This window comes from Schistocerca americana, chromosome 2, assembly GCF_021461395.2.
Source record: "Schistocerca americana isolate TAMUIC-IGC-003095 chromosome 2, iqSchAmer2.1, whole genome shotgun sequence".
NCBI classification, from domain to species: domain Eukaryota; kingdom Metazoa; phylum Arthropoda; class Insecta; order Orthoptera; family Acrididae; genus Schistocerca; species Schistocerca americana.
In genome coordinates this window covers 636868272-636893329 of record NC_060120.1, presented here as the reverse complement: position 1 = coordinate 636893329, position 25058 = coordinate 636868272, and the positions used below count along the sequence as shown (strand labels likewise).

At 43.5% G+C, this 25058-nt stretch overlaps 1 protein-coding gene across 1 annotated transcript in view; it reads left to right on the top strand.

The window, feature by feature from the left end:
• LOC124595738 overlaps positions 1-25058 on the top strand; it is a 191766-nt gene that overhangs the window by 79515 nt on the left and 87193 nt on the right. The window contains exon 3 of the mRNA XM_047134614.1: positions 18707-18865. Within this exon, the coding sequence (XP_046990570.1) occupies positions 18707-18865 (159 nt within the window). The remainder of the gene's footprint in view (positions 1-18706; positions 18866-25058) is intronic.

The following is a 25058-nucleotide window of genomic DNA, read 5'->3' as shown; positions in this document are numbered from 1 at the left end:
ACACATACTACTGTCGTATATAGTCAAAACATTTAATATTTGATCATTTAAATATATATAGCATTTTATGTTGAAAAGTCTTTCTGAAAACCAAATTGACATTTGTTAGTACATAATTTTTACAAATATGTGATGCTACTCTTGAATACATTACTTTTTCAAAAATATTGGATAAAGCTGTCAGAAATGAGATTGGGCAGAAGTTGTCAGCATCAGAGCTATCCCCTTTTCTATACAATGGTTCAACAATGGCGTATTTCAGTCTACCTGGAAAATGCTTTGTATCAGTAAGCTACTACATATGTGGCTGAGAATCCTGCTTATTTGTAGGGAACAAGTACTCTGTTGGAAATGGCATCAATTCCATGTGAGCTTTTACTTTTGTGTGAATTTATTATTTTCCTAATTTCAGTAGGAGAGGTAGGCTGAATTTCAATTTTATCAAATTGCGTAGGTATTGCCTCTTCCATACATTGTGTTGCATTTTCTTATGAATAGCTGGATCCTATTTTCTCTGCAACACTTAAAAATGATTATTAAAAATGTTTCCTACTTCTGATTTCTTGTTAACAAACTTCTCATTACGCTGATAGAAATGCAGTTTTCCTGTGCTCTCAGTTGCCCTGTGACCCTTTTAACGATATTCCAAATTATTTTAATTTTATTATCAGACATGCTAATCTCAGACATGAAGCACATACTTCTGGACTTTTTAATAACTTTTCTTAACACAGCACAGTTGTTTTTACAATGTTTCACTGTTTCAGGATATTACCCCTGCTAGCTATAAGATAGATTTCCATTTTCTGTTTCCAAGATATTTTTATCCCTTAGTAAGCCATGGTATTTTACATGGTTTCTTACGATTATATTTCACTGTTTTCTTAGGGAAACTGTTTTCAAATATACTCACAATGTATCATGATATAGGTCAAATTTTAAATTAGCATCAGGTTCCCTGTACACGCCATCCCAGTCTAACTGTTGCAAGCTTTCCCTAAAATTTTCAATCGTTATATCATTAATTCAATGCATCATTTTGGAGAACTGTTATGCATTAATGTATGGAGCTATGTCATATACTGTAACTAGCTGTGCATCATGATCAGACAGACCACTCTTAACAGGGAAAGTTTTTATTTGATTAAATTTGTCTTGATCTATAAACACATTATCTATCAGTGTGCTGCTTTCCTGTACCACCCAAGTAGGAAAATCAATAACTGACGCCAAATTGAAGGAACCATCTAATACTTCAAGGTCAAGCTTAGTATCGGACTCTCTCAGAAAATCTACATTGAAATCCTCACACACAATAATTTGCTTCCTTCTGTCTGACAGATAGCACAACAAAGAATCCAAGTTTTTCAAAAATAGCTGAAAATTTCCCAATGGTGACCTATACACAGCTACAGTTATATAAGTGCCATTACTTAGTTTAAGCTCACACGCACTTGCTTCTGTATGTTGCTTTACATACAATTTTTTAGTTTCCAGATTTTTCACACTATGACAGATTTTAACATGAATGATAACTTCTCCTCTCTCCCTAGTGTCTCTACTTACATATGCTGAAAGCATATATCCACCTGTATTTCTATATAACCCCACTACATGTTGGTACCTGATGTAGTCAATATCATGGCAGGGTGGATGAAACATCATCATCACAAGGGCTTTCTTGAAGGTGACTGATCCTGTAAAAGAACAACTGAAGAAGAACAAGAATGGAATACTTCTTCCTGATAATATATGAACAATTATCACAGATCCATCCAATTGTGGTAAGAATAATGTTCTCATGACATTGCTATCACATGTAGGTGGAGTTCCGAGTTGAGCATCTTAGTGTATTTTCAAAAAATACTGTTTCAGCTCAAGTATCACCTAATCCAGGAAATATAGCGCGATGTCAAAGGCGTTACATAAACAGCATTCAATGACAGCAGTGGTATCCCCAAACCTAAAAGAGTAAAACCTAACACTGTCTTCATATTTTACGATGTTACTGTGAAAAACCAATACCAAATTCAAAAATAATTTTGTTTCAATCCTCATATTTGCGCTGATGTATTGTCTCTAAGCCAAACATACTCCAGAGTCTCAAAACAGTTGGTTACAGATAATGCAAACCTCATTATAGCCTTCACACTAGACAGTCTGAATTTAAAACACATTTACCAAGCACTTGTAGGAACTGAGAAGTCGTTCAATGAGTTTCTAAAGATATGTGCTGACTACTGTAATCATTCACTGTATGTGTTTCTCGTTATTGATGAAACAAGAAAATACAATGATGGTAGGTACACACGAAATATATATATATATATAGAATGATGGTAGGTACACACGAAATCTATATATATATATATATATATATATATATATATATATATATATATATATATATATATATATAGCCCAGTAAGAGAGGTGAGAACATCAGTATACGCTGCACCATGGACGAATTCGCTTGCTTGTCCAGCTCTGAACCTGAGAAAATGGGTGTACATAAACAAAACATTCGCTTGTACATGCATGCGAAAATTCAGTCTATCGTGCTATCGTGCATAAATTTGGAGGTATGTGCATGGAGCTAGGGACATATTACCAGATACTTCTGAAAATGATCAACGCATTAACTGACGTAGTTACTGAAATCGGTAAGAAAGTAACCGACTTAACTGAAAAGATCGAGGCTATTGAGGAGAAAATAGAATAGAGACCCTTGTTGTAGAGAAGCAGGGGCAGCCACATAATATGAGGAAGAAGAGCGTGAGCAATGAATATCAGGAATCCGGTAAACCATCAAATCTGCGACATCGCTGCGGCAGGAAAATTATCTTGCAAGAACGGTACCAGCGACTACTGTAGAGAATCGTTCAATGTGATGCAGATTTTAATGCTGGGCGATCAACAAGTGTCAGCGTGGGAATCATTCAACGAAACATCATCGATATGGGCCTTTGGAGCCGAAGGCCCACTCGAGTACACTTGATGACTGACCAGCGCAAAGCTTTGGACCTCGCCTGGCCCATCAACACCGACATTGGACTGTTGATGACAGGAAACATGCTGCCTCGTTGGACAACTCTCATTTCAAATTGTATTGAGCAGATGAACGTATACGGAAATGGAGACAACCTCATGAATCCATGGACCTTGCATGTCAGCAAGGGACTGTTCAAGCTGGTGGAGGCTCTGTAATCGTGTGAGGCGTGTGCAGTTGGAGTGATTGGGACCCCTGATACGTCTAGATACGACTCTGCCAGGTGACATGTACGTAAGCATCCTGTCTGATCAGCTGCATCCATTTAAATGCATTGTGCATTGGGCAACTACAACAGGACAATGCGACACCCCAGACTTCCAGAGCTGCTACAGAGTAACTCCAGGAACACTCTTCTTAGTTGAAACGCTTTCTCTGGCCACCAGAGCCACTAGACATGAACATTATTGAGCATATCTGGGATGCCTTGCAACATGCTGTTCAGGAGAGTCCTCCACCCCCTCGTGCTCTTACAGATTTATTGACAGCCCTACAGGATTTATGGTGGAAATTCCCTCCAGCACAACTCAGACATTACACGAGTCCATGCCACATCGTTTTGCGACTCTTCTCCATGCTCACAGGAGCCCTTCACAATGTTAGGCAGATGTACCAGTTTCTTTGGCTCTTTAGTGTATTATCGCCTGTGATACCCATTCTTGTTTGATTTTGGCAACGTCTATGTCCATGATATCACAGCAGGTTACCAAACCTTTGCTGGAGTTAAGGGAGTTACGTAACTCAAAAATGATGTCATACTGACCCAAATTTCTGACTTCTTAAGTATTTGCACCTCCTTTGCCCGGTTAGTCTTGACCAGCAAGGAACCATTTCGCAACTGCTTAATTGAGTTTAGGCTACCAGCAAGCCCTTCTAAGCCCTTATGGATATACAAGAGGACTGTTTATCAAATGCTCTCTCCTTCCTCTTGATCACTACAAAGACGTTCTGATTCATGGCTCCTTGAGCCCCGTTACTGAAATGAAATGTCTTGTGGCTAGGGCCTCCCATTGGATAGACCGGTCGCCTGGTGCAAGTCTTATGAGTTGAGGCCATTTCGGCGACTTGCGTGTCGATGGGGATGAGATGATAATGACGAGGACAACACAACACCCAGTCCCAGAGCAGAGAAAATCTCCGACACAGCCGGGAATCGAACCTGGGCCCCTTTGCACGGCATTCCGTTGCACTGACCACTCAGCTACCGGGGCAGCCAGCCTTGTTACTGACAAGAAGTTGATTATCAGGAGGACTAGCTCCCTCATTCTTCTGGATGAATGGATGATAGTACTCCCATGCAGTAAAACCTTCCCGCTCGGAGGAGAAGAAGAAGGTTTCGAGGGTTCCATCTCGGCCCCATGAGCAGCTAGGGAAATAAGGATCCATTCAGACAGAGCGCCACATGCCCAATAAGCCTTATACAATTGAGGTGAGGTAGGTTTCCCAGAGGTTGCCCACTAACGACTGTTCCACCTCAACAGGCATATATCTCATCAGCACGCAGCTGTCCTTGAGATTGAGGGCTTTTTTTTTATAGAGGTTTATTACATCCTCACGATCTGGGCTGTCAAGCCAAGATCCCCATTCACTCTGATACTCAACGTTTCACCGCCGCGCCGCACAGTGATCGCTGAAGCATGCCCAGAGCGGCGGCTCTTAGCAGTCCCGAGGACGCCAAGTGCGTACTCCGCAGACAGATGCTGAGCCCCAGATGGCAGGAGTCATCGAGTGCTGAAGCTATAGCGACCAGAAGAAAAACAGGAGTAAAATATATGGAGCTTCCTTCTCCTGCAGCAGGATATGTTGTGAGCGTGTGGGTGCTATTCTGTCATTCTGCGCAACGGATTAATCTGAGATGTACCCTTTACCCTGTGGCTCCTGCAAGATGCGATTTCCACCCCTACACTACTACAGAAGTCAGACAGACGCTCCTAACGTTCTAAAGAGAAATGCCCGAAAAACTTTCAGCAATAAATATCTTCTGGAGTCGTCCGCTGTAAGGAAGTGACACAAAAATTCACAAAATTTCTTACGTCACTAGTGGGATACTAGGGTACTGGAGTTGTGCTAGTTAGTGTAAGAAAAACATGAAACTAACGAAAATTATTATTTATTTTGCAAAAATTCCGAGAAATAACAATGGCACTTTTAGTTATGAACTGAACAAGTTATTTCTGGGTTCTTTTCGGAATGTGAAGTTACCTCTTAAGGATAGGATTCGCTAATGAAATTTCTATACAAAGTTTAAGATTGTTATTGGCTTGGCAGAATGGCTGAGAGCTGCACCTACTCAACTTGAATAATTATCCGTTAGAATGTTGCTAGGTATGGTCGAGTCTGTCATGTGTGAAATGCAGTGAAGTGTACTGTTGTGGAGGAAATATGGGGCTCGCAAGAGCTGTAGCGCACAATACCGTAAGGTGCGATGACTGCTGTCTGTGCTGCTCGCAGCTGACAAATAAGATAACTCTCGTTCTATCTGGATTGACCTTCGCCAATCAAACTCTCCCTATGCCTTGATAAAGTCAAGGACTCCTATTCGCCCCTAGTCTAACTATTGGCGTGGTACACCGGTCAGATAACCAGTCCACTGCAATGCCACTCAAAAATTCGCTCGCAGGCGTTTAACTATAACTCTGTCCGTTCACACCGCACAATAAGTGTGGCTGTCAACACAGTGAACAATGCTTAATCGCAAGGACTCAATATAGAGTCGCACTCTGATTTGCTCTCGATAGAGGTGCTCTCCCAGTGAAGTACTGAGGAGAGACTTGTTCCTCACTCTTTGAGTACACGTACGAGCACACATGCTCTCGTTACGTGTTCTCGCTCCAAGAGCGACAACGGAACGGCCCCTCTCCATGCCAGACATGAAGGGGTATATCTTTTGGTCTCATCCATTACTTCTTCAGCTCAAGGCGTCAGAAATATTGTCTGCCAATCAGCATTGCTCTTCTAAAACGGGAGAATGACGTTTCGTTTAAGCGACCAATCCAGAAATTTGTAGCATCGGCGTTTGGCGTTTGCTGTCTCCCTGTGAAAATCTCTGAAACTGCGTGCTATATTTGTAAAGAATGAGTAGGCTGGTTGCTCCCAGACAATGTAGCGGAATTTGCTTTTAAGCCGAACACGGGGTCATTCTTCCTTTCACTCAGGCAAGCGCTGTCTGCTCTATGGGCGGTCACTGGCCGACATAGATAGGCTGAGTCGTCCTCTGAAGGGACCGGCCCCCCCAGAGTGCGGTTTGCATCTCCTGAACTAAAAGCCCCTGTGACCGTCATGACTTGAATGTGTGTGTGTACGCCAGCCTCGAGTATTTCAATCTCTGTGCGCATCTGCAATTTATTAGTTATTTGCATATCGTTTACATGAATTCATACAACATTGACTTTATCTTATCGAGTTTGGGTTCGAATGAAGCGTCTTGATGTGCGGAATATGATTATGAGGGCGGAATATGTAAGCAATGAAGGTCAGGAGACCACAACGTCTTACAATGTGTATCCCATTCAACAGTGTACTGAGGCTTGTGGGGAATAAGGGAAAAGATAGAGCAAATATAGAAGTTAAGGAAATGTACATAGATACGTAGACATAGTGTCCCCTTTCTCTGCAATCTATTATCTCCATATTGAATCAAAGAGTCATGCTACTGTGGGATGAAAAAAGGCTGCTGGCGAGGGACAATGAACTGTGATCAGAGAAACCTGTTTTTAAGCTGAGGGCCTCAGCAACCACTCTGGTTGGACTAAGTCATCTTGACATCTCTCTGAACAGGGCACTGTCTCATAAGTAAGGAGTAAGACGACGATTCACGTAAATAGACGACTGAATACTAGAAATAGGAGAGTGCAGCACCATTAAAACCAAGAGCAGTCAACACTCGCCACAGAAAATCGTGACTAACTTGGTGAAATGCATGTTTAAAATCAATCAAAATAAAGCTTCCACCACAGGAACTGTGGAGGCAATCGAGATGAGATCACGACATTCAGCATCGAGAGTCAAGAGAAAACGTCCAGGGTAATTACTCTGATAACATGTGACAATGTCAGCAAGCAAAACCGACAGGAGGCTATTTACCGTCCACCCTACAGTTTTACGAGGGTCACTCCAAAAGAAATGCACACTATTTTTGTAAAAATACAGTTTTCATTCTGCATGTGTGAAAGTATTACAGTGTGTAGATACATCCTTCTCGCTTGTTTTCAAACTTAGTTCAACCTCTTCCAGTGAGTGGCGCCATCACAGCATGTCTTCAAGATGGCTGCTACACTTGACGTTCGTCAGAAGCAACGTGCTGTCGTAGAATTCCTGTCCTGTGACAACAAGACCGTGGTTGAAAAAGGTGTATGGAGATGCTGCTGTCGATCGCAGTACAGTTAGTCGGTGGGCAAGCAGGTTACGTGATGAAAGCGGGCACGGCAATATTGAGGGTTGTCCTCGCAGCGGCAGGCCTCGTACTGCACATTCTCCAGACAATGTGCAGAGAGTTAAGAAACTGGTGACTGCTGACAGACGCATCACAGTGAACGAGTTGTCACGCTACGTTGGGATAGAGGAAGGAAATGTTTGCAGAGTACTGAAAGTGTCGGCGTTAAGAAAGGTTTGTGCCAGGTGGGTTCCCAGGATGTTGACAGTGGCTCACGAAGAAACAAGAAAAACTGTATACAGCGAACGTTTGGAACAGTACGAGAATGGTGGAGATGAATGTAACTATTATGTCTTTGGGAAGCTTAAAGACTCTCTTCGTGGAACAAAGTCTGAAGATGATGACTCCCTTGTGCACGCTGCCAAACAGTGGCTCCAGCAGGTTGGTCCAGATTTTTACCGTGCGGGTACACAGGCGCTGGTTCCAAGATGGCGTAAGGCAGTTGTGAGGGATGGAAATTATGTGGAGAAATGGAAATATTGTTCCTAAAGGATGTATGTACACACTGTAAAACTTTCAAACATGTGGAATAAAAGATGGATTTAAAAAAAATAGTGTGCATTTCTTTTGGAATAAGAACTGAGTAGTTTACGCATTGTATCAGGCTATCATGATCACTCACGTCCATCTGCATAACGAATAATGGTAGTGAGACACGTCCCCTGAGATCGCGCTCGAAGCCGCATTAGACGATACAGAGAAGCCAGCTCATCCTGGAGAATCTAACGTGGCTGGGAACGCAAACGAATACCATCTAATTTTAGTCTTTTAGTTACAGGAGTTTTGCCTCCACGTGGTGAACTTCCATAACTCCAAGTGGGGCGTCTCGAGCATTATCAAAAGATCACGAAGGACAGCGTAATAAAATTACCGAGTCGTCCTCATTTCTGCCGCTTTAGCAGCAATGAATCGCAAGAGTTCAGTGAAAAGCCGAGGTTTGGCAATCCATGATTCAGTATCTGAGGGATAACGCACTTGGGAACGGCTTGCTCGTCCCCACACGGCAGTGATGATGTAAGCCAGAGAGCGGTCCGGCAGATTAAAATATTCAGCTTCTAAACAGAGCGAGGAAGATGTACCCGCTGCGGGACGAGGTTAAAACTAATTGAAACAGCAGAGTGGTCGGTAAAGCTGGCAATCATTGTATCAATTGACAAAAATTGGCTCCACAAGGAAACTGAAAAATGGATACGGCCCAGTCGAATAGTGGAAGTAGCTGTAAAACTCGTAAAAAGTACTAATGTGGGATATCTTAGGACCAAGCATCCTCTAGACTCAACGACGCCACTATATCATTGAGTTCATGACAATAATTATAACTGGGAGTCTGATCCACAGGACGTAAAACACAGTTGAAATCCATCCATATCACCATGAAAATCTTTCGCGATTTGATGAAGTAAATAAATGGCATCTTCCTTATAAAAGACCTAGCGCCCATGTGTACGACCGGAAGCAGATGGGACATAAAGAAAAGTTAAGGCGAGATCTTAAAAGTGACACCCCGCACCCCGACTATAGTCCAGCATTTCAAAGTCCATAAACGGAATACCGTCCCTATATAGCACGGTCTTGTCAACTGAACTTTACGGTGCATCATTAAAAAAACATAGAATACCGAGGGAGACAAAACACATAAAATAACACTTCTTGCAAACGCACAACATTAGCTTGAGAATAAACCGTCGTAAGGGGAGGTTACCCTATTAACATTAGTTAAGAAATGTAGGGCACGAAAGTGGAACTAGAAAAGAACTTACGCATCACGTCCCGCTCGCCACAACACCGGCAGACGGCGGAGCGCAAGTACAGGATTTGAGTTCTCTCCATCGGAAGATGCAGGTTTCATATTTTGTTTTCTTCTTTCCACATGACGCTGCACGCTCAGGCTGAAAACGCTGTTTCGCACCACTACGTGACAACATAACTTCTTGACGTGGAACGGAAGGCGAGGAACACAACCAGGAGCGATAAATCTCATCACGAGATAAAGAAGAGACAGACGATGCAGCGTCTGAAGCTGTCTGTTTCATCTGACTACCCGGAAGAGAACCCGCAGTAACCGGTTGCTCCAACGTATCAGACGGAAGAAGGGATGAGATTGGACTAGAACACTGTTAAGGCAGCTCAGCACACGATTTCTCCGTCAAATCATCGGAACAGACGTCCCTACCCATGGAGGAAACGACGTAGACCCAACATTCATTTCAACATCAGCAGAACTAGCCTCGCCATCCCTGGCGAAACAAGAATCGCAATTAACGTCAGTGTTTAGAGCATCACCTCTGGAAGAAGCACCCTCCACCACCATCTTCTCGTGAGGCGAGATTGGGGAGGGGTGACTTCGAAATCTTCACCATTGTGAGGCGGCCGGCGTTTAAATTCTGCTACCCGTGACGGCGCACTAACGGCAGCAGGGGCCGCGCCGCGTCGAAAGTCGCGAGGAGTTGGGGGCAACGTCTCCGAACGTCCTCCACAGCTGCAGAAGTACTGACACCAGTTTGCGAAGAGACTAACTCAGCTAATGTCGAAGAACGACGTTTTTCATAGGACGATTTTAAAACCGTAACACGACGAAGACAATTGGTTCTGAGAGGGCCACTTTCATTACAAAGGAAGTAGGTTCCTTCTAGCCCTGTGCACATAACCACAAACATTCAGATGTAAAGGAAGGTTTTTTTGAACACATGTTTCTACTGTTCAGATACCACTGTAAGATTGCAAGCGATGTTGAGTAGGCCATCGTTCCCGCCGAATATGCCGAACGAATCCATAAGGAGGAAATGAACCGTTCACTTCGGGAGGAAGATTGTAAACTCTAACCGGGATATACTCGGTCGCAGCATTTACAGGAAGGACGGGACTAACAGAACCATTACCATGTGGCCGGCCGAAGTGGCCGTGCGGTTAAAGGCGCTGCAGTCTGGAACCGCAAGACCGCTACGGTCGCAGGTTCGAATCCTGCCTTGGGCATGGATGTTTGTGATGTCCTTAGGTTGGTTAGGTTTAACTAGTTCTAAGTTCTAGGGGACTAATGACCTCAGCAGTTGAGTCCCATAGTGCTCAGAGCCATTTGAACCATTACCATGTGTAAATATCACCTGAGAAACAACCCGCGATAGAAGCCGGTCAGCTTGCATAAAAATAAGCAGTATCTACCTGATCATGTGTATCTCGAATCGTATCAACCAATCGATCGTGAATTTCTAGCGAGCCCGGTTGAACATGACGCGTACTCTCGTCAAAACTGAAACGAACGTTACCCCGACGAAGAGTACTCTTGGGAAACTCGACAGACATCTTGGTGTGGGCAGCAAACGCTGCCTCCAGGGAACAAACGAACAACGGAGTTAGGCTAGAATTATGCGACATCGGGCGACGCACACACAAAACTCAGTATACTCAAGTTCGACAGGCGGAAGTAAGGACAACCTGCTCGCTCGACGCGCGAGGCGGATCTGTCCGTTCGGCTGCGGATTCCGTGAACCCTTGTGGCCGTACACGGCAAAGAGCATAAGCACGCCTGTAATTTTCAAACTCGGTTTTATCTCTACTTACACATGTTGATGTCCTAGTTGTACCCTACACCCTTTTGCAATAGGAACTAAATCAATGAGGGGAAGTTCGTGCGGTTCCCCTATCAACTAGTTTCGAGCTTAGCGCGCTCTTAGCCGCGATGACAACACACCAGGTTGGACTTCAAATGTGAAGCGGGCAGCTAAGTCACGGCACAATACTCAACAAAAGATTGGAAGCATGTTTCACGTTTTATATACAGGGTGTTACAAAAAGCGGTTCTAGGCGCTTCAGTCCGGAACCGCGCGACCGCTATGGTCGCAGGTTCGAATCCTGCGTTGGACATGGATGTGTATATGATGTCCTTAAGTTTGTTAGGTTTAAGTAGTTCTAAGTTATAGGGGACTGATGACCTCAGATATTAAGTCCCATAGTGCTCAGAGCCATTTTTTTTTTTTTTTTTTGTTACAAAAAGGTACGGTCAAACTTTCAGGAAACATTCCTCACACACAAAGAAAGAAAATATGTTATGTGGACATATGTCCGCAAACGCTTACTTTCCATGTTAGAGCTCATTTTATTACTTCTCTTGAAATCACATTAATCATGGAATGGAAACACACAGCAACAGAACGTACCAGCGTGACTTCAAACACTTTGTTACAGGAAATGTTCAAAATGTCCTCCGTTAACGAGGATACATGCATCCACCCTCCGTCGCATGGAATCTCTGATGCAGCCCTGGAGAATGGCGTATTGTATCACAGCCGTCTACAATACGAGCACGAAGAGTCTCTACATTTGGTACCGGGATTGCGTAGACAAGAGCTTTCAAATGACCCCATAAACGAAAGTCAAGCGGGTTGAGGTCAGGAGAGCGTGGAGGCCATGGAATTGGTCGGCCTCTACCAATCCATCGGTCACCGAATCTGTTGTTGAGAAGCGTACGAATACTTCGACTGAAATGCGCAAGAGCTCCATCGTGCATGAACCACATGTTGTGTCGTACTTGTAAAGGCACATGTTCTAGCAGCACAGGTAGAGTATCCCGTATGAAATCATGAAAACGTCCTCCACTGAGCGTAGGTGGAAGAACATGGGGCCCAATCAAGACATCACCAACAATGCCTGCCCAAACGTTCACAGAAAATCTGTGTTGACGACGTGATTGCGCAACTGCGTGCGGATTCTCGTCAGCCCACACATGTTGATTGTGAAAATGTACAATTTGATCACGTTGGAATGAAGCCTCATCCGAAAAGAGAACATTTGCACTGAAATGAGGATTGACACATTGTTGGATGAACCATTCGCAGAAGTGTACCAGTGGAGGCCAATCAGCTGCTGATAGTGCCTGCACACGCTGTACATGGTACGGAAACAACTGGTTCTTCCGTAGCACTCTCCATACAGTGACGTGGTCAACGTTACCTTGTACAGTAGCAACTTCTCTGACGCTGACACTAGTGTTATCGTCAAGTGCACGAAGAATTGCCGCGTCCATTGCAGGGGTCCTCGTCGTTCTAGGTCTTCCCCAGTCGCGAGTCATAGGCTGGAATGTTCCGTGCTCCCTAAGACGCCGATCAATTGCTTCGAACGTCTTCCAGTCAGGACACCTTCGTTCTGGAAATCTGTCTCGATACAAACGTACCGCGCTACGGCTATTGCCCCGTGCTAATCCATACATCAAATGGGCATCTGCCAACTCCGCATTTGTAAACATTGCACTGACTGCAAAACCACGTTCGTGATGAACACTAACCTGTTGATGCTACGTACTGATGTGCTTCATGCTAGTACTGTAGAGCAATGAGTCGCATGTCAACACAAGCACCGAAGTCAACATTACCTTCCTTCAATTGGGCCAACTGGCGGTGAATCGAGGAAGTACAGTACATACTGACGAAACTAAAATGAGCTCTAACATGGAAATTAAGCGTTTCCGGACACATGTCCACATAACATCTTTTCTTTATTTGTGTGTGAGGAATGTTTCCTGAAAGTTTGGCCGTACCTTTTTGTAACACCCTGTATACGACTCTCCGCTATGAAATGTGTGATCGAAAGTAATTGACAAGTGTGGTCAGGAAATGTCATACGATCCGACGTTCTTATTTTCTGCTGTAGAAAGAGAACACACATGTAGTTAAATTAGTCACACACTGACAAGTAACTCATCGACTACTGGTTAAACTTGTTGCAGACTAAGGACACAATTTAAAGCCATAAAGCAGTAAAGCACTGCAACGACAAGTAGTTCCTTAGTAATGCAAGCAGGCTCTTTCTTTTTTTGCCGGACGTAGGGATGCCATTTTGGTCTTGTAGTAGAAGAGCACGGTATGTCTTGTGCAAAGGCAGTGCTCTGCTACTGTAAATTTATCTTGTTGGCCCAGATGATATCATCGGTGTTTCACTTTGTGATGCGTCTGGCCAATGTACGGTATTTCACACTGATGCGGATTCTCATAACGGCTTCATTTCCTAAGGCCGATGGCGACAATGAATTGAGGAAGAACGTTTCACAAACTGACTAAAGAATTCTCTGTATTTGTTTTTATCTGATATGAGTAAAAAAACGTGCTGCTTCTACATAATATAATAGTAATGAAAGCCACTGTGACGGTATGTGGAAACATAAGAACAATGTGTTATTCTTTCTAGATAGACGATAAAATAAATGATCCAGGGGTCCTTATATGGCAGCTCACTTGCAAGCCAACATTCATGTATTTTGATAAAAGCATATAAGCCATCTGACGTTGAATATATACATTCGAAACTGGTGACGGCGCTGTTTTCGATTAACTAAACCAAAATGAAATTGTGTCTGATAGCTGCTGTACACTATCAACATTCTGTATGCCGAACAGCCAGAGCTCTACAATCATGTATTGTTAAAAAAAATAGCACAAAAGACACTCTTCGAAAAGAGAGTGGGGGGAAGGGGCAAAGTTCCAAAACCTCTGAGGAAACAATGATTCTTATCATTTACCAGCTTGTAAATCTTGATTCGAAAGTGTGGTATATCTGTTAATCATAATCTTTCTATTTCTTATGGTGTATTCACATAGGGAACATCTCACTATACAGTTCATGCACTAACGGAAATGCGAAAAATTGTAATAGCTGTACAGAAAGGCTGAAACGAATTCATACTCGAAGAAGGGGAAGCAACGTACCACCAGTAAGTGATTAGCACTGAAACTTTGACATAAAACGACCAGCGTGCTCTGTCGTGTGGTCGAATACGTCAGATTTACTATAAACTCATCCAGTGAAGAGCCGGCTTACGAAGTTAGAACGTCAAATAACTTGCCATTATACGTCTTCGACGTAAGGAGCAAAGCTTCATAGTGTATGAGATCGAACAGGAGAATATGCTCTGTCTCTAGGAAATATGACTCCCACAACCATGACGTTCCAGCTCGTACAGGGCATGAGAGAGCGCTGCAGTGTACAGGGTGCTTTTAATTAAACTTTCACTACCTGAGCCGGTGTATAGGAAAACTATTTATGGTATGGGCACCCAACTATATAGGACCGTGCGCTGCAAGATTTTCGTCGTTAGTAGTGCTGATGTTACGACTTGCCTTAGGCGCCGGTACTGGTACGGTGTCGCAGGGCTGAAACACAAGCACCAGTGCGCTTCACAGCTGCAGACAGTCAACACGGTTCTGGAAACGACGAGGAGGGCTTCAGTCGTAAAACTGTTTTATTAAAACAACACCAACAGTGATGTTTGCTCTTCGCGAGTATGGACGCATTAAAGGAACAGGAGAAGTCCTCTTTCGGAATATGAGTTGAAGAACATAATTCGGAAGTTCGAATTAACAGGCGATTTGGGAATCGTTCCTGGGAAAGGCTGGCAGCCAACTGCGCCACAACCTGTTGAAGAAGTTACTGTTGCCACGCTTGAGAATGATGCATGCAACTTCGATCTTCAAGCAGCGTACGAGCTGCGCCCACCGTTGTTTCGGGCAGCAGTAGAGCAACCTCTAGCGCCGTTCCGGGCAGTCGTGGATTTAGATGGTCGTCTCATTGAGCAACGTTTGTAACCTGGAATGTAAACATGGTACGCAATGATCAGATGTTACTCCCTCAGTTGTTTGTTCGTTATTTCTCTTCTGCATCTCCTTACAAATGTTCCCACAAAATTTCGTTGTCCTACGATCACCCGTCTGTCTTGGGGGTCATCTCAAGTAATGATTGATTATAATTTCCCTGTACAATGCGACCTCATCTTGTGGCGACAGCCTTCTTCTTCGCGTGGACGTACTAGAATGTACAGTTTCGTCAGGAACAGTCTGAAAAGCCTGTAAGGACGTTGCAGGATATGTTGTGCAGGGAAATAGTTCTTAAGAAAAAAAGTCGGTACGTTGGCTCTTTTTCCGAGTTAATTAGCATTGAAGTTTGCCAGTCAGGCTGTTCCGCGCGCGAATTCAAGTGGCCCGCCGAGACGGTGTCGCCAAAGGTGTTCTCAGTTTTATTTCCTGAAACCGAACAAGAGAATGATAATGCTAATTAACTCCGAAACGATCCAACATATCGAATATGATATTTCTCAGCACGACCTATTCTGCAACACCCTCTTTTCGAACTATTTGTGATCACCCTGTATAGCTTCATCCACGCGTTGCTGGGCACTGCAAGCGGTGAGGACCCATTTGCTTTGGCATGTCTACCCCATTAACTGGAAGTCGTTTAGTTCACACATATGCCGTTTCGTCGATCCACAGTGTCCAACGCCTGTTGCAATGGACAGCTGTACGCAATTGCTGTCGTACTGAGGGACAAAATATGACGTTTTCGGGAGAGTTCCACATCTAGACCCTACGGTTAGGGCCATACACATGTTAGATAACCTAGGTTGTAGTCTATCCACGATTTTATTCAGCATGGTCACTGAGCAAGCTGTAAAGGAAACGAAGGATGAATTTGGAAAGGGCGTTAAAGTTTTACGATATGTTGATGACATTCCCACTCTGTAGAAGAGGCTAAGGATTTTGAAGAGCAGATATCCGGAATGAATCTCGAGGAAACGTTATGAAATGATCACCAACAAAAGCAAAATAACGGTAATGGTTCAAATGGCTCTGAGCACTATGCGACTTAACATCTGAGGTCATCAGTCCCCTAGAACTTAGAACTACTTAAACCTAACTAACCTAAGGACATCACACACATCTATGCCCGAGGCAGGATTCGAACCTGCGTCCGTAGCGGTCGCGCGATTCCAGACTGAAGCGCCTAGAACCGCTCCGCCACAGCGGCAGGCCAACGGTAATGGAATGAAGTCGAATTCAACCAGGAGATGCTGAGGGAATTAGGTTAGACACTATAGTAGTAGATGAGTTTTGGTCTTGGGATAGTAAAATATTTGATGATGGCTAAACTAGACAGAATATAAAGTCCAGGCTCGCAATAGCAAGAAAAGTATTTCTGGAAATGAGAAATTTTTTAACATCGAATATAAATTTACGTGTTAGCAAGTCTTTTCTCAAAGTAACTATCTGGCTTCTAGCCTTGTACGGAAGCGAAATGTGGACGATGAACCGTTCAGACAAGAAGAGAATAGAAGCTTCTTAAATGCCGAAGATTACACGTTTATTAAGAAAACCGAAAGTGGAGGGAACAGAAAGAAAGAAAAAGTAAAGAAAAATTGACGTCAGTTGCATCAGGATTTCATGCAGAGTCAGCCGCGACAAGTGAAAGGTGTGGCAGGCTGTCCCGAGCCCACGATTTCCTGCTTGCTAAGTAGGCCTAGTTGCATTGACCACTGCACCACCCGGGGACAGTTTTTACCATAAATGTGCGGACTATCTTCCCACTCAGCGCCACCTGTCTGTCCATGTCTCCCATGATCTCTTATTTAGATTCCCACTGGAGGTCGAACGTAAATGTGCATCCACATTGAAGATTGTGGATTTATTGCCCATCGAGGCGACTCAGTGATATGAATGCGTGGTGTCTGTTGTTTTGGACATTTCCAAACACCACGCGGAATCCGCAGCTGTGAAACATATGTAGACTGAAGGTGGAGGAGGCCACCAATCCACCGTCTTCATTACGGATGGATTTTTACGTTCGACCTCCAGTGGGAATCTAAAATTAGCGAGCGTGGAGGACATAAAGGGGGACTGTCGACAGGTGGCGCTAGGTGGGAATATGAGTCGACCAGGGAGTGTGCTGGGACAGTCCGCGCATTTGCGACAAACACTGTGTCCGGGTGGTGCAGCGGCTAGCGTAACTGCTTAGTAAGCAGAAGGTCCCGGTCCGGCATACATTTTCACATGATGTCGCTGTTTCACCGTAAAGTCCCTATACAGCTGATCTCAGTAGTTCTTGTCCTTTCCTTTCTCCCTCCTCCACCTCCCATTTACGTAATATGTATCACAGAGGCGGATTTCTAGTGGTGTCTCTTCTTTCTGGCATGTCCGAAAGAACAGACACCGCACATAAATATTATACGTTTAGATTTCATAACCAATGAGGAGATAACAATGTAATTGAGAGAAAAAGAAATTTATGGCACAACTTGACTAAAATAAAAGATTAGTTGATAGAAAACGTCCTGATGCATCAAGGCATCGTCAGTTTGGTAATGGAGGAAAATTGGGGTGAGAATAAAATTTGTAGAGAGAGGTTAAGGTTTGAATATTAATTGCACGTAGGTTGCAGTAGTTCTGCATGACAGATTAGAGTTGAGAGCTGAATCGTTCAAGCCTTCGTACTGAAGACCACAACAAAGTGAACAGTGAATTAGGTATTAACGTGGTGACCGTGGTGATTGCTTTGTCGAGTGTAGACAGCTTCATTTGTCATGGTTTGCAGTCGCACCGAACGCAACATGTTACTTCGACCTCTAAGAACTGAGAGCAGTCTCACGGCTCTGGCTACTTCAGTAGATTCTGGAGACGGAGGTATTACCACTACTGCGAACAACTGCCCAGCAGAGAAATGGACGGCTACATCTGCTTCCATGTCTTCAAGTCCTACTGCTATGTCACTCGCCGAGCATATCTGAATGGAAGGCAACTTGTTCGTCACAGTTCTGCAGCAACTATTGTTGATGCTTTGTAAATGGCGTAAGAACTACATGGAGGGATATCTTGCAGGAAAGTATCCAGATCCTCTTTGACTCTGCGCCACGGCGTTTAAAATGTTCAAATGTGTGAATTCCTACGGGACCAAACTGCTTAGGTCATCGGTCCCTAGACTTACACAGTGCTTAAACTAACTTGTGCTGAGAACAACCCATGCCCGAGGGAGGACTTGAACCTTCGGCAGGAGGGGCCGCGCAGTTGGTTACATGACGCCTCAAACCGCGCAGCCAGTCTGCTTGGCACACGGCGTTTAAGAGTTTCCAGCTGCAGCAGGTGGAGTATATACCATACTGAATTCTGGATATCAGATTTTATGTGCAGTTCTGGAATCGTATAATTTTGTTTTACTGTAATATAGCCGACGTGTTATATAAAGTTCAGTTTAGTCACACATATCCTTTCTAATGTTGCAAATTTGTGAAGCGCTTCTTTATATTGCTACTGGAATACGTGTTATTACATATTTCGATGTCTGCAAAATTGTTGAACCACTTGAGGTTCTTTTTAAGCCAGAAACTACTTTTCGTAATTCTCATCGCATATCTTAACAATACTTGTTTCCCGTACGAAAGAATAGCCTTTCTGAACTCGGTTTCTGTGTTTCAGAGCAGCCTGATAGTCGACCGATGGGGCAGCACTGGTGGCTGGAGCCGCATCTACAACCTAACGGAGAAAGATATGTTCACGTACTTGAAGCTCAACTTTCCTAACCTCTTCGAAGTTTTTTACGGCTCCTTTGGTGTCACGGGCCCTCCAGCACCAGCCGTACGTATCTGGAACGCACTCACTTTAAATATGCGTGCGCGCGCGTGCGTGTGTGTGTGTGTGTGTGTGTGTGTGTGTTTGTGTGTGTGTGTGTGTGTGTGTGTGTGTGTATATGTGTGTGTGCATGTGTCCATGTATGTGTGTGTGCGTGGGGGACGGGAGTGGTTAAGGAGTGAGAGGAGGGAGAAGGAAGAAACTTGATTGCTAAGTGAAGAGCAAGGATAAAGGAAATATGATACACACTGCAAAAGGATGAAACATATACTTGTAAGCTACAGGAAACATACCCCAAATCAATTTAGATTCAAATCAAATTTTATTTCTAACTCGAATGCACCGTTTAGCTGTGCATAAAATATTTATTCTTCAGCCTGTATTCATAAACGAGCCCATCGCCAAAGAAATAACAAAGGTATTAATCACATCCAGGTCGCCACTATGTATACAGCTTAGTTAACTGTCATGTTTGTGCTGGCCGGGGTGGCCGTGCGGTTCTAGGCGCTACAGTCTGGAACCGCATGACCGCTACGGTCGCAGGTTCGAATCTTGCCTCGGGCATGGATGTGTGTGATGTCCTTATGTTAGTTAGGTTTAAGTAGTTCTAAGTCCTAGGGGACTGATGGCCTTAGAAGTTAAGTCCCATAGTGCTGAGAGCCATTTGAACCATTTTTGTCATGTTTGTTGGAGGGTACTCGTACCTGGTGGAAAAAAGACGATGTGAAGTGGAGAAGTGCATTGGCTTTGTTGCCGCCATCAAGTAGCAAACAAGCGCCTCAGTTACCCATCTGCTAATGCCATGGGGGCAACGGCCTTGCCGCAGTGGATACACCGGTTCCCGTGAGATCACCGAAGTTAAGCGCTGTCGGGCGTGGTCGGCACTTGGGTGGGTGACCATCCGGGCCATCATGCGGGGTGCACTCAGCCTCGTGTTGCCAATTGAGGAGCTACTCGACCGAATAGTAGCGGCTTCGGTCAAGAATACCATCATAACGACCTGGAGAGTGGTGTGCATAAAATATTTATTCTTCAGCCTGTATTCATAAACGAGCCCCTCCTATCCCAATCCTCCAATGAGGATGACACGGCGGTCGGATGGTCCTGGTAGACCACTCGTGGCCTGAAGACGGAGTGCTTAATGCCATGGGCGTAGACCAAATGTTTTATGAAGTGAAATAGTAAGTTCCTATTCCATACAATCGTCCCAAACTACACTACCAGAAACAAAAATTAGTACATCCTCTTCGAAGGTTCCAGTTTACTCAAGATTTGTTTTTGCAACAGTGCATATGGACTACATGAAATTATTACTTTACAGATCAATAGCGCAAATGATTCTGAGGTACCAGGTATGGACCCATACTGAAACATCCATATTAGTACGTAGTGTAGCCTCGACGGCGGCAATGCAGGCACTGACTCTGCATTCCAGTCCGGCGTACAGATGCCGAATACTGTCGTGGGTTACGTCATGCCACACCTGCTCGACCTGTTCACGTAATTCTGTAAGAGCTGTTGGTTAAAGAATCGCATGAGTCACTTCTCGCTTTAACATATACAACATGTATTCGATTGGAGACAAGTCCTGGGGATCGTGCTGGCCGGAGAAGTTTCTGAAAGTCTTTAAGAGCACGTTGAGTTTCACGGCCAGCGTGTAGGCGAGCATTATCATAATGCAACAACACATCACCTTCCTGTTGCAATAATGGCAAAAAAAAACGGCTCTAAAACATTTTGCATGTACTGAGCGTTGGTCAGCGTCCCCTACAGAAACATCAAAAGTGAACGAGAGTTGTAGCTTATGGTACCACAGACCGTTAGGCATGGGGGGAACTAGTGTGGTTGGTTGGTTGGTATAAAAGAGAGAGGAAAGGACCAAACTACGAGGTCATCTGTCCCTTGTTACTATTAAAACAACGCCGCAAGTGTGAGAATAAAACAGGTAAGACATATAACATAAAACGGAAAGAAAGGAAAAACCACAAGAACGAAGGAAATTCAACGAACACCAAAAGGAACGAAAGAGGACAAGGAAACAACAGAGAGACCCAAGAAACAGTTAGAGAAGAGTAACACAAGAAAGCAGATGACTGTGGCTGGCTGACCACGAGCATAAAAAGGAGAAGCTCGCCACTCCGCAACACATTAAAACGTACACCCTAAAAGCACTAGGGTGAAGGACACAGAGCGACAAAGGACAATCGCGAAAACTCAGATCAAATTATAAAACCCACCCTCACAAATAAAACGAAAAACTGAAGCTGCTGTTGAAGCATTGTCGCCCAACACCGAAGTTAGGGTGCTGGGAAAGTTAAAAGTCCGCCGAAGAGCAGCTAAAAGTGGGCATTCCAGCAAGAGGTGGACGACTGTCATTTGGGAGCCACAGCGACACAGAAGTGAGTGCTCACGATGGAGTAGGTAACCATGCATTAGCCACGTATGGCCAATGCAGAGCCGGCAGAGAACAACTGCTAGAGGATCGCATGGAAGACTTCCACACAGTGATAGTCTCCTTAATGATATGCAGTTTGTTGTGCGTACTGTTATGCCATTCCGTCTCCCAAAGCCAGAATACCCTGCGGTGTAAGACAGAACGCAGGTCAGCTTCGGAGATGCCCATCTCTAGAAGCTGTTTCCGCGTCGCCTGTTGGGCCAGCCTGTCGGCAAGTTCGTCGCCTGGGATTCCGACGTGCCAATGGGATCCACACAAACACCACTGAACGTTGGGACTGTTCCAGAGCATAGATGGACTCCTGGATGGGTGCTACAAGAGGATGGCGACGGTAGCACTGGTCGATAGCTTGTAGGCTGCTCAGTGAGTCAGCACACAGGAGAAATGACTCGCCAGGGCACGAGTGCATGTGCTCAATAGCACGAAAAAATGGCTCTGAGCACTATGGGACTTAACATCTGAGGTCATCAGTCCCCTAGAACTTAGAACTACTTACACCTAACTAACCTAAGGACACCACACACATCCATGCCCGAGGCAGGATTCGAACCGGCGACCGTAGCAGTCGCGCGGTTCCGGACTGGAGCGCCTAGAACGGCTCGGCCACCGCGGACGGCCAAGAGCACAAGACATGGCTGCCAGCTCTGCAGTGAAAACACTGATGCCATCTGGCAAGAAGTGCTGTTCAATATGTCCGCCATGAACATACGCAAAGCCTACGTGACCATCAGCCATCGGATATGTCTTACATAACTATTTGCATCACTATAACTAATGTGGTCATCCAATGAAAAATTTTAAACTACTGATCATTTCATTTTGCCAAACATTACTGCCATATGTGAATTGTTATCACTAAAGCTTAGATGAGAGGTACAATATTTCCTATTATATTGACATTAATTCAAATCTGCTATATGGATATTTATTATTCATACACAGTGCCAGAATTTTGCTTCTAAAGTTTGACCTAAGTATAACCGTAATAGACTCTGATAGCTAATTGGATACATGAATTACTCATTACCCATGAGTTACACTATCTGTTTTATCAGCATACCTCAGATCAACATGTATACCTACAAACAACTTGCAAACAGATATTGCTCATGTGCTAAATGACATACTTCAATCATCTCATACTCAATACACTTCGTTACACATAACTCCCACAATTTAACAGCAACTTCAACTGCAAATAAATATACATCTTCAAACTACATCAACCCTCCATATTTGCTGCAATAACTACATAAAAATATTACTACAGGCTCCTTGGCCTCTCCGTTCATCATATGTCACATAATTTATTCGAACAACTATCTGCATTTGTTTCTTTATATGATCATCTACTTACAAGCTGATACATTACTTCATTCTCTTACAATTGCTTGACCTTTTTATGCCTCATAAAACAACTCTGTAAGATTACACAAACTCTTGTTTGACCAATTAGCTTCCCACCACATTTTATAAACATTAAATTTCTGATCTGGTTCTCCTTTTATTACTTCTGGCACTATTAATTTTGTAATGTACTGACACTAAACTGATTTTTAACTTATTGATTCTTTGACATGTCACACTCCACATCAACAGTAACTACTTATCCTTATTTTAAGTCAACTATAAATCTGCTAGATGGTTCCTGACTGGATGACGACTACCAATCCTAACTACTACACACTAACTTTCTTAACCTAAGGATAGAGAAAGATGATAGAGGAGTGAAACTTGAAATAAGAAATAAAGTCTCACCCAGCTGAGAGTGTACCAGTCGCCACTTGGTATACCAGCAAAAAAGTTGCTTGTTCCCTACACCTAACTTTCTTCAATTCGTACCTTATAATCCCTTCGTCTATTTTCTCCCCTCTCAGAATTCCTGTCATTATCATCATCATCTCTCCCATGATTGTGGTGAAACTGTCGACCATTGGCATGGTTCCTATATCCATTACCCCCACCTCTACCTCTGCAATTTGGTGGGCCATTAAAATGACTTTGATGGTATTTATTTCCATCTTGGTTCTGATCACGCATCTGATTGTTTTCCTGTGCACGAATAGTTTATAATTGCTCCAATACTTTCATTAAAGTATCTTTATCTTTAATCAGGCTTCTGGATAAGTTTTCTTGCATCCTGCGACTTAACCTCCTTTTAATTGCTGATATCATTATGTCGTCATTCAATGGCTGCTCCAATGTTTCATTCAACTCTCACAGATGCTCAGCAAATTCTCTCAAGCTACCTCTCCAGGTGTCAAGGGACTTGTGATGCAGTAAATCTTCAAGTGTTGCACATTGGTGACTTTTGGACCAGTATTTCTTTAAAAACTCTTCCTCAAATTGACTGTAGCTGGTAACTTCTTCTTTCTTCCTAACGCCCCAGGTGAAAGCTTCACCTTCTATTCTGTCTATTGCGAACTGAATTTTATCTGCATCTCGTTAAGTGTGCTGGGAAAACTCCTTGTAACCACATAGTAAATATCATTGGATGTAATGCCCCTTTGGGTTTATATTTTTGCCCCATGTCGGTCTGCGTATACCTATTATCAGCATTTACTAGTGTAATGAAGTTGCCCTCCCCTACTGTTAAGGTGGCACTATTTATCTTCCTATCAATCTCTTCAGTTTTAGTTTCTAGCTGTTGGACTCCCTCCTGCAGCTGTTTGATCTCACTTGTGACTATATGTTCCACAGCCTCCTCCAGTTTCACTTGCCTATTTCCCAATTTACCAATATTAACCTGGCACAGCTGCTGTACTTGTACCACGTCTTTAATCTGCTGGTGTTGTTGTGTTTCCATTTTCTGCAGTCTCCCTTCTAATTCAGTTTTGACACCCTTAACATCTCCCTCAGCTTTTCCAATTATCTCTGTCTTCAAATCGTTCATCTCTTCTCGGAGTTGGTCTACCTTCACCTGTAGCTTGTCATCTCTCTCCTGAAGAGTTATTATCATCTGTTCCTGGAATTCCTGCAGTCCTTTCCTTAAATTTTCTTGGTATACTTGGGACATCTCTGCTATACTTTTTGCTATACTTTTCTTGATTTCTTTGTTTTCTTTCTTGATTTCGTCATTCCCCCCTTCTATTCGCTTGTTGATTTCTTGGAGCATCTCTCCCGTATGCTTGTTGATTTCTTGGAGCACCTTAAGTATTACTGACTGCGATTCTCCATCCTCAAGACTCAGTTCCTTTCTAATTGGTTTTACCGGTGTCTCAGGATAACTGGTTGAATGACCCAATGGGCTATCCATTGACATTCCACTACTACCAAACCCTGACTCATCCTTGTCATCCTGAACTATATCCATTTTTCTAATCACCTTCTCCATAACCTTTTCTTTCAATTCTGAATCCATTCTCAACTATTCACTATGTATAGACAAGAAAAAAATAATAATAACCTCCTAGTAACGCAAACACTCACTAATTAACTAATAACGAAATAATCCTTCAGTGTATTCAGTTAACCCAGACTGGCAAAATAGACCTCTCCGTTGAACACCATAAATTACAGAATCCTATCCACATCAAACATCAGTGACTGCATTTATACACATAAGTTAGAAGACATATAAACATGTAGTTTACAATAAAAAATGCAAATGAGACACTGTTCTGTGCTGTATTGCATGAATACACGAGCATATTAGCATACCATGCTTCAGAGCAAATTCGCAAAGAAATGTTAACAAAATATTGTTTTTATTTTTTCTGCAATTGACAAATTTAATTTGAAGTT